The 10990-nt window shown below is 36.7% G+C and overlaps 1 protein-coding gene across 2 annotated transcripts; it reads left to right on the forward strand.

The window, feature by feature from the left end:
* The first annotated feature begins 1756 nt into the window (after nucleotides 1–1756).
* LOC112467486 (sodium-coupled monocarboxylate transporter 1) lies at nucleotides 1757–9640 on the forward strand. Of its 2 annotated transcripts, XM_025036128.1 has the most exons (9): nucleotides 1757–2142; nucleotides 4717–5062; nucleotides 5226–5451; nucleotides 6010–6077; nucleotides 6237–6532; nucleotides 6767–6985; nucleotides 7080–7263; nucleotides 7503–7787; nucleotides 8175–8426. In XM_025036128.1, exons 2-9 carry the CDS (start codon nucleotides 4730–4732, stop codon nucleotides 8424–8426), a joined length of 1863 nt encoding a protein of 620 aa, XP_024891896.1. In that variant the 5' UTR covers nucleotides 1757–2142; nucleotides 4717–4729. The 2 variants fall into 2 exon arrangements, with proteins under 2 accessions (XP_024891896.1, XP_024891897.1); XM_025036129.1 differs by lacking the exon at nucleotides 1757–2142 and having other exon boundaries at nucleotides 4730–5062; nucleotides 8175–9640.
* The last annotated feature ends 1350 nt before the right edge of the window (nucleotides 9641–10990 follow it).

Here is a 10990-nt window from a genome sequence, read left to right on the forward strand (position 1 = left end):
TGCGACTTCTTATAAGTTGGACATGCGACATTGGCTTCTTGTCTTAGCTCGTATCGGCTAATCGACCATCGACCCTAAAATGTTACGCAAATCGTCATTCAAAATTATATATACATCGTCCTGCGTAATTAAGCAGAAAGAAGAACTCCAATAAAAAGTATTAAGACTAACCATTCTCGGAGAAGCGAAAGAGGGAAGAAAACAATAGAAAATTATTATGTTTCGAATAAACTTAGAAATATTACAACAACTTTTTGAACATTTATGTGAACCATTTCGAAAGTAAAGTCATCGAATAAGTGTAATTTAAATTGAACGATAAAGTTAAATGAATGCATGCTTTTGCGCCGATATTAATAACTCTAACGTTTATTATAACGAATATTAAATTATTCTATATACTATAAACTAATCGGAACAGATTGATGTCTATCAGAAAGATGCAAGAGAATTAAAATAATAAAATATATTACAAAAGTAAATACGTTAACACAGTCGATTCTTCTGTCAAAAACTGTTTTTATATTCAAACGTTTTAAAAGAAATTATCCCTTTCTATATATTGATGCAACAAACAAGATGAGAATACAAAATTAATAACATACTAAAATAATATAATAATAAAAAAATATCAAAATAGAAAATACATTAAATTTTTTTTAGTAAAATATATTATTTTATATTTCTCTTCTCTCTCTCTCTCTCTCTCTCTCTCTCTACCCCCCTTTAATTATTTTTTCAGTATTCTTCCACATTCATAAATTGAGAGTTATTAATTATGTCTGGTAACGTAATTTATTTTATTAGTGATTTTGAATATGATAGAAAATAATACGTATAGAACACCATAATGAGGACATGTGTTCTCTTCTTTTGTATCTCCTGCATTGTTCTCGTCACACAAAATAAATCACGTGGAATAAACTTATAGAATCAGATATTCGACGAACAAACGTCGACCTTATTTAAACACATATTTTTTAGCAGATATTCGCTGACTTGGTCATGTATCTCGCTACGCTACACCAGTTTTGTATGTATCAGTTCAAATAATTTTCAATGTGAATCCCCAATCTCAACTATTATCTACTGTAATAATACGTTAACCTTGGAACATATAAATCTTGGAAAAGAAAAAAATTGAACACGATATTGTTTTCGTTGAGCCAGCTTAATAATTAAGCCAATTTTTGTTTTTATATGTTTTTTTTATGTTTCTCGTTTACATGCAAATTGATATGATCTTTCCTTTTACAAAGATACGGCGTATTTGTGCAGCACAGTACAGAACACAAGCGTTTCATCAATTTGCCTTCAATCTCGTTTAATCATTCGTAAAAATAAAAATCAAGAGACACGGTAGTGTCTCGCGCCAAGTACACGCGGAGCGATTAAGTTTTACGCCATGTTGCATTTTTATTTTTAGATGCATTATTATTTTTAAGGCGAAAATTGTTATCCTCAAAATTGTTATGTCTAAACTGGCAGAATGCAAATCGAGGAATCAAAGGAAGCGCGTAATTTGTATAAATATGCGGAATTGCAAAGCCGCAGATAAATCATGGGAGCGATGTAAGGATCAATTACATGATTCATTGATTTGTTATCGATGCGGTGCGGTGATGACTAGATGATTGTTACTGTTTCGGCGAGTTTCACGCTGAAACCCGCGTCGCACGTAGTAGTAGGGAGATGATGATGGGACTGTCCGTATAAAGGCGCACACGTGACAATTAAAACGAACAGTCTCGATTCCGTTCTCCGTTTAATCCGTCGTTCCTGCGTGCCATTATATATCGCGAAAATCGCGGACTAGGTGGGGCGCGAAAGAAGAAATCGGATCGGAAATCCGGAAGAATTTTGCAAATACTTGGCGATTCTTCGTCTGCGAGTCTCTTCCCAGGCGAAACGAGCAAACTCGCGTGTAAGAGCGCGAGGTTTCGATCGAGGGAAGCTCATCAGCCGATCATATATGCGTTACATTAGGAAAACGAGCAAAATCATTCAGCTGCAATTTCGCACGTTCCTATTACCAGAAATTGGCACGCGCGACTAAGCGCGATCAGGCGCTCGAATTTTCCATCTTGCGCGTATAGATTTCGGGTGATCCGTTCCACGTCTTGAAAGAAGCGATATCGAGGGGTAAGATCTACAAAGCCTTTTTTTTTAACGTTTCTTAATTAAAACCGAAAAAATTTTGTTTCTGCGAGTATATAAACTTTCAAATTGACGATTGCTCGCTTTCTCCATTAACATTCTTGATGCAATCGTGTAACGGTGGAAAGTGCGGCGTTTACAGAAATTTATTTTATTTTTGTTTCTCGTAGCCTCTGCACAGATAATGTGCGAATTCAGCTTATATACTTTTATCGGTGATTTAAAAATTAAAGTATCTTCCAAATGGACTCCCCTGCTTTAAAAAAAAATATTTTTCACCAAATACTTTCGCCTTATGTACACCCTACTTGTTATATATTCCTTGTACAATTGTTCTTGACGCACTTTTACTGCATGATAAAATACTAACAAGTAGCTTTCAGTACTTTGTCATTTCACGCATGAAAATACTGTCGGATTAAATTTTAGATACGTGATTATAATATTTCTCGAGTTTCTACGAGAAATAAACACCATGGTTTTGTAAAGATAAAGGAAAGAAAATAATTTGTTAATAATAATCATTGTATAATAATTTATTCGTACGGTCAATCATTTCTAGACAGTTCTGTGCGTTCTCATGAAATCAGATATAAGTACGTAAAATGGACACTACGGTCAGATATTATTAGTTGTTAGATATTATAAAATAATTTTGTAAGTGGATTAAAATGTATTTCCTCTAGCTGCTATTTTATATGTTAAATTTAGATGTATCGATACAATGTATATCGATAAAATAGTTATTTAGTGGCGTAACAACGGATATTATTTTTAAATTATCTCATTACTGCAATAGCTGAGCAAATATTTTGATACTGATAACTTAGTTATTATTTAACGAACAGTCTATAAAAGAAGATAAGAAAGATTCGAAGATAAGGAAAAGCCTAATATTATTGAATTTTAAAAGGTTCGTGAAACCATATTTACGATTTTCATTATTAATTAATTTCTATAAACTATTTTCTGACATTTTCTTATATAAATTTTTTAAATATTAAAACTCCAATTATTTTAATCTTAGAACGTGTTTTAATTTTAATCGAAAATAGAGTATATTGTGAGATATATTATATTTTTCAAATTAATTTTTGAAAAATATAATATATTTTTTGTTTTCAACTTTTAGTTATATTTATTACCTAGATTATATTTCGATATTGAAATAACCGGTTCCAACCAGTGAGTTATGAGTCCAACCGGTTCAAACACATATTTGAATAATGATCGAGGAATAGTTAATAACAATGCTGATGATAGTTATTAGCAATTATTTCTACAGCTATGTGCAAATTATTAAACTAGAATTACGTCAATTGCTATACCTCACTTTGATTTTATTACGCAATAATCAATAGGTCAACAAATGATGTGTTTCTCTTGATAAGGATCTATGCTTCGCAAGAAATGTAGATTGGCTTGATTATTTAGTCTTTCATGTTGATTCACGCAATGGATATTTAGTGAGATTGATTTATGCTTGCTTTTGTTAGATATGTATTTATGCTTATGTTTTAAAAATGTGACATAAAGTGGATAAACAGTGTCATTTCTTGCAAAATTTGCAAAATATGAATAATATAAATTGTATCCAACATCTTAGCATTCCATAAATTTTCCACACCTACGACTAACACCATATTGACGCGTTGATTTGAGTTAATTGATATTTCGATCAAAGTGGTATCGATGACGTTTGAATCAAGACGATATATCTTTGACATGATCGATAAGATTTAAGGTGAATGGTGTCAAACGAAAGAACCAATTGAGACTGTCTCGTATATCAATTTATCTGAGCGTTGTTAAAGCATCATTAAAATTATTGTTGAACAATTTTCTGAAACTTGCTGTGTCACTTGACGAATATTTTTATATTAATTTTTGCCGCCAAATGGTTTTTTAAAAAGTTAATTAATATTTTGACATGCTTAAAATTGGACTTGACACGTGCGTAAAAATCACTTTGTTGGTACGCAGTCATGTTGTAAGACCATCGGCTTATACAGCCAGCAATTATGAAGTGAATCATAATTGACTGATAATTCACGCAGCATGTAGATGATTGATAAATTAATAATGATGTAATTAAAATTGTCAGTTGTGATAAGTGCACTTTCCGAATAACTGATAACTTACAGATTTCTGAATAAACATTATGTCTTATATTACTTAATTTTTTAATTCGCATTTTTCTATGGAGAGTTACATTCCAAACTTACTAAAAATTATGTTTTTGAAGTATTTTTTGGTCTATTTGGCTATGTATAAATAATCATTGAATATGTTAAAAATATAATTATCTTATATTAAATAAGAGAAAAAAAGAGGCAAAATAGGAAGAAAAAGTTTCAAAAACGTAATCTTTAACGACTAGAATTGGTCTTGGCAAAGATTTGATAAAACGTCATTTTTTAATTATTTTTCCATATCTTTAACATGAAATTTCCTTCGTATAAGTAAACCTCAAATTAAATTTAAGTAAAACTCACTGGAAATTAAATAAAAATCTCTGTATAGAAATACACAGTGTGTAAAATAAAAAACGATCGTCAGGTACTTTTAGAAAATGCGGCCGCATCTTCTCGTTCTGTTCTTCTTCCTGTCGGCGTCATCGGCGGAGCAGCGGCGCGTAAGAAGCGTCGAGGAGGAATGCCACGCGGAACATCCCACCTTGCTCTATTATTTCTCATGGGCGGATTATACGGTGTTCGCCTTAATGCTGCTGGTGTCGTGCCTGATTGGCACCTTCTATGGCTTCTTCGCCAAGAAGCAAGAGACCAGTCAGGATTTTCTGCTGGGCGGCTCCAGCATGAGCACGTTCCCCATGGCGATGTCATTGACCGCCAGCTTCATCACGGCCATCGAACTCCTGGGGAATCCTGCGGAGATGTACCAACAGGTACAGAAATTTAAAATAATATGAATTTTCAAACTCTATTATAATCGGGGAGAAACGATCGAAAAAGAACCTGAGAATTTGCGAAAGAAAGTTTCTCAAGTTTAGTTATTAATAGAATCTTCTTTAAAGATCATTTCTGAAAATGTTGCTGTTTCCGTTGCAGGGAACTCAATTCTGGATGACTTGCATCTCTTTCATACTCGTGGTGCCGATCACCTCCTGCCTGTACCTGCCGGTGTTCATGAAATTGAAGCTGACATCGAGCTACGAATACCTGAATTTGCGCTTCGACCGGCATTGCCGATTGCTCGCGAGCGTGTTGTATATGTTGCAAATGGTGCTGTACACGTCGGTAGCTGTGTACGCACCTGCATTAGCGTTAAGTCACGGTAAGTGATAACGAATGATCCTTTAACCTGGGACTTGTCCTCCAAAATGACATAATTGAAATTAAGTTGTAAGCACTTTTATAATAAATATCGCTTTTTGCCTTTGCTTCAAATCACAGTTGAAGAGCTATATTTTTAATTTTATTGTCATTAAGTTCATAGCTAAAGCAACAAGGATTTATTTACAAGATAATTTGCAATCCGGTCGCAATAATAAAATAATGCAGATAATTGTGAGCATTACAAAGTTTGGCGCAAGCTCTATTCGATGTAATATAAAGTATATTAAAAATCTTGAAGTTTAACCGCTCCGTTCGAGGCGCTAGTTTGCGAAAAATAACTTTGAAAAGAAAAATGAAAACTTTTACACTCTCAAAACTCGCTCAGAATGATTCCCGTTATTGACCTTCTTATAATCGCATTTCACTGAATTGGTCTGGATAGTTTCTGCCACAACTTAGAAGTATCTGTAATATTTTGACAATTGACCCGTCCGTATCTCACAATTCACAAAATTCAGCAACTTTAAAATTATAAACAATTTTCTTTAATTTGCAGTAACGGGCCTGAATACTTACATAGCCGTCACTCTAGTCTACGTTGTCTGCATTTTCTACGCCTCACAGGTTCGTATTTCTGTAAATTGTAGACATAAATAATCGAACAATATTGCATGTATTTCGTTACGCGCTAATTATCGTAAAAGATATAATTTTCTTTAACACACACGTAATAATATTTGTATCTCTTGCGCAATCTTAATTCATTTGCTGTTATATTCTCAGGGTGGTATGAAAGCCGTGATAATGGCCGATACTTTCCAAGCCGCCGTACTTATTGGTTCGTTGTTCCTCATCTTGGGCTACGGACTGTCCTGGGCTGGTGGAACTGCCCGTGTTTGGCAGGAGAACGCGAATTCCGGCAGGATGGAATTCTTCAATATGGATCCTAGTCCTACGGTACGGCACAGCTTCTGGAGTGTTGCGATCGGTGGTACTTTCTACTGGACCACCATGTTCTGCAGCAACCAAGCGTCCGTCCAAAAGTATCTCAGTGTCGAGAGCATCTCGCAAGTAAGAATGTAAGTTTCTCAGGCCGCAAAGAAGTTTTAGTTAACAAGCTGTAGCAAGCAGTAAGTTTTTAAGCGGCAATTCTCTACGAGCAATATATTTATTGTATTCATCGTTATACTTTATTGGCGCGTGATCGAGATACAGTTCAATAAAAAATTTGAGTTTTTATTATCAAAAAAATTATATGAGTTATTATTATTAAAAATGTATCATTGCTCATTAATTAATTGTTTTTTTTACAGAGCGTTGTGGGTGTCTGCGTTCGGAATGATTGTAATTTATAGTGTGAACTTTCTGACTGGAATGGTGCTGTACAGCGCTTACAAAGACTGCGATCCTTTGACAGCCGGATATATAAGCGGCCAGGATCAAATACTTCCGCTGTATGTGATGAATTTCTTGGGAAGTCTTCGTGGAATGCCCGGATTCTTCGTGGCTGGTATCTTCGCCGCGTCTCTCGGGTTCGTAGAGAACGTCTGAAGAAAAAATTATGTAACATATCTAATAAAAAAGAAATTTATAACTTATTTAACATCTTGAACTGGTATTTTACAGAACTGTGGCGAGTGCTCTGAACTCGTTGGCAGCGATAACCTGCGAGGACATTTTTCGTGGACTTCTCCAGATAGACTTGCCGGCGAGCAAAGGCGCCATTTACGCCAGATGGATCAGCATATTTTTCGGAGCCCTCAGTTTCGCGCTGGTCTTCGTCGTCGAGCGTCTCGGTAGCGTTCTGCAGGTAGCTTACATATTTCACTTGCGTCCTTTGCGAATTCGCGGAATATGAGACTTGAAAAAAAATAATAAACATTTTTTACGTATACCTTCCTACGCTATTATTATCTTGCGACGCAATGTCATTGTATAGTCCAGCTTTTTGTAAAACAGTTTAGCTGTCTCATTTTTTCTTTCCTATCGCGCTGTAAGTTAACATTCTGGTCTATCGAAAGGCATTATCAAGGAAATCATTGTTTCTAGGTTGCGCTGTCTTTTAATGGCATGGTTGGCGGTGTGACTTTAGGCCTATTCTCCTTGGGCATGTTTGTGCCGTGGGCTAATGCCAAAGGAGCAATAGTAGGTGCTATCACGAGTTTGGTAGTCGTGCTGTGGATCGGATTAGGCGCCCAAGTTGCGACTGTAAACGGACAGATTCATTTGGATAGCAAACCCACGTCGATTGCAGGTTGCCCCTGCATAAATGAGACCACAATCGTGATCGATCAAATCGAGCACAACTCCGATGAAGTCTGGTCTATATACAAGGTGAGATTTGTCTTCGCAAAAGCATGGTTCGCAATTACGTAACGTAACTGTGCCTCCTATAGCGTTTTAATTCGTTACAAAGTTGCGGTATTTCGTGCAATTAAACGCCTATTAGTAAACTATAAAACGTTTAAGTTTTTAATTTATTTTCTTTTATAATTAATTAATTTAATTTATATAGATTTGTTAGACCCCGCGCAATTATATAGTCATAAACTCGTTTATTTTAAGTTTTGATTTTTCTCGCCATGTATTTGCTTTTATTTTTCGTACAATGATTTGTTTTGCGATTGTAGTTTCTGTGAAAAGAGGAATTTATTCAAGATCTCGTATAAAACAAGTACATTGACAAATGAAGATAAGTCTTACGCGATATATGATTTGCAGACCAGTTACCTGTGGTACAGCGCGATCGGTTGCATGTTGACCATGCTGGTGGGCCTGGCGGTGAGCTTCGCGACGGGCGCGCAAAATCCCGCCGACGTCGATCAGGATTTCCTGAGTCCGCCGATCGCGGCCATGTTCCGCATGCAGACGAAGCCTCGCGCCTCCACAAATGTCCAGGGCATCGCGAACTTCGGCCTCGAGCTGGAGGATGAAAAGCCGCGGCAAGCGGACGTTTGCAAGAGCCCGAAGTGATCCTCTCGCAAGAGGGATCATCGATGAAGATCAAACACGCCTGGGGAACGTAGACGCCGAGAGCGAGAGAGCAATCTAATTCACTAAACATTTCGTCGGATGATTTATCAGATGACCGAAGAGTTGCACGGCGGGATATTCATCCCCTCCGAGGGTTCGCTTTGAGAAAGAGCGTAAAATCCATTTCCCAGACGGCGCAGAAATTTGACAAACACCTGTTAGATTTAGAAAAAGTTCTGATCATTTAAACGTCGTTCTGGACTTAAATGGAATAAATTGTTCCATCGTAATTCTACGGTACTTTCTTGCCAGTATTAGTTTCGAGGGACAACGAGATTAACTAATTGTTCGAGACACACTCTGCGTTCCTACTCGTGGGCATGTTGAGAATGAAACCCAGAGTTCTGCGATCCGTACATCGTATACCACGAGGATTAATTTAATTAATCGCAATGAATAATCAATACAAAGGTATAGTTTGAAAGAATTACAGAGAGTCTTATTTCCTCTAACATTCGTACGTTTTTTCTTCCTGCGCAAAGTTATCCGAGAGTATGTGACTGACAAAATATAGTAGACGTTGCAGCAGCGCTACGGAATTTATTCCCAAAGATATATTACCATGACGGAACAGGACAGATGAGGGAGAATTATGAGTTTTTTTGTTATCGAGTTTGCATGAAAACGATGCCGTATAATTTATAAAAGAAACATCGCGCACGTCTGCATTGTTTAAGCGCATTTCTTTATAACATTCTGAATAATGCGATTTGACTTGCCTAGCTAGACTTTCCCATGTTAACGCGATAGCAAAAAATTTAGATTATATCGTCTGCGTATAATTTATATACAATTTATATACATGCATTATAACCGCGTCATTAAATAACCTTAATTTATTATTAAATATTACCAGTAAATCAGAAGAAGATTACTTAAGTCTTTCTTTTTTTTTTTTATTTGACGCACGACCGATTTTACTTCCAGAATTATACTTTCAGAATTCTTATATCTTATGGAGACAGGTATCTCACAGCACGCACTAAAGATGTTTGACTGTATCATTGTACTTTTATCTCTTTGCTTTCGCATAATTTATTAACGGGACAGTGCGTTCTGCGAATATTGTAGTATAGCAGATTGAAATAGATATTAAAATATTATTATTATACTTATTTCTGTAAATATATTTTTGTGGAACAAATAAATATTTAATGATATTGAACAATAATTATAAGTTTAAAGAAGGACCGATTTTAATGATTATATTAATAAAAAAATCGATTAATCGCCAATTGCATAAAGCTAAATACTTTCTTATGAGTAAAAACAATTTTAACAATAAAAATCTTTCTTTAAACAAATATATAGAGCTCACACGATTAATAAATAAAAAAAAGGAGCTCAGAGCTGTAACAGCTAGGATGTCCTTTTCTTAAAGTCTCTTTCAGCTAGTAATTAATTTCAAAACGTTAAGTTATTGAAACTAGTCAGTAATTTTTTCGTATTAATCTGAGCAATCTTTGAAAATAAAAACAACTGCAGTTTTTTGCCCAAAGCTCTTCATAACTATATGGCCCAATCAGTCAAACTCTTATTCTACCTGATGCAATTGCGGTAGCGAAATAAAAAGTCTCCCTCAGGTAATTTTAAAAGAAAAGATATATAAAATGCGGTATCCACTACCGACTGAGCGCACAAGCATCGGTATTCCCGTTAAATATCTAAGTACGCTCACCGCGTACGTTAACACCGTTTGTGTTATTGTCAGGAGGGAGGAGAGAAGGAGAACGAGACAGTGAAAGTGGATCAATACGAGTACACGGTGAGCGTGCGGCCTGCATGGCAGCGTGCGGCTGTTTCTCCTGCGAGGCCGCCCGTTCGCGCTCGCAAGGCACGATCACCGCCACGCGGTTGACGGATCAGATCCCGTCGTCTTTGACAGTCGTGCACGTCGTCGACTTTATCTCGCGAATTCCATCCGCGGGATCGGCAGAGGGTGATGCGCGGGGCTGCAATCGGGTCGACGGTGTTCCATCGAGGGTGTTCGACTTGGCGCGTTAGGCGGTTTCGTCTTGGCGGCTTTCGGGATTTGATTTCTCGGGACGATTAAGGAGATTGATAGTCTCTCTCGCCGGGAGAGACTGTCACCTCGTCCTCCGATCTTCGATTACTCCCTCCGCTGTCCGTTTATCACTGACAATCGTATATAGGGTGTTGCATAGGGTCGCGTGTGTTCGATTATGCAGGCGCGGTAGTGACGGACGGGCGACAGATCGATCTTTCGCTGCATGGGAGTCGGGAAGATTGGAAACTTGGCCGGTTTGTGGTTGACGGGGAAAACGAAGAGGGAATTAGAAAGCGGCTCTCGCGGGTCACCGTGTACATGTTACGTCGCCGAGATGTACCTGTCTCATCTTGTGAGTAAGAACAAAAGTCACCGGCATTTTATCGCGATATCTATTACATAAAATCCGCTCTTGCTCCTTGATTCATAAGTTACACGTTGATTACGTTATTTATTTTGCGTAACACGTTTTACTCGTACCGCTGTATCTATATAT

Source organism: Temnothorax curvispinosus, unplaced genomic scaffold (assembly GCF_003070985.1).
Source record: "Temnothorax curvispinosus isolate PA1 unplaced genomic scaffold, ASM307098v1 QBEX01017430.1, whole genome shotgun sequence".
NCBI classification, from domain to species: domain Eukaryota; kingdom Metazoa; phylum Arthropoda; class Insecta; order Hymenoptera; family Formicidae; genus Temnothorax; species Temnothorax curvispinosus.

Excerpts from the sequence above, each read along its gene's own strand:
- LOC112467486 (XM_025036128.1), top strand. The coding sequence starts at position 4,730 with ATGCGGCCGCATCTTCTCGTTCTGTTCTTCTTCCTGTCGGCGTCATCG. Across the intron at positions 5,452-6,009 it reads TGCATTAGCGTTAAGTCACG|TAACGGGCCTGAATACTTAC; the intron begins GTAAGTGATAAC and ends TTTAATTTGCAG. Across the intron at positions 6,078-6,236 it reads GCATTTTCTACGCCTCACAG|GGTGGTATGAAAGCCGTGAT; the intron begins GTTCGTATTTCT and ends TTATATTCTCAG.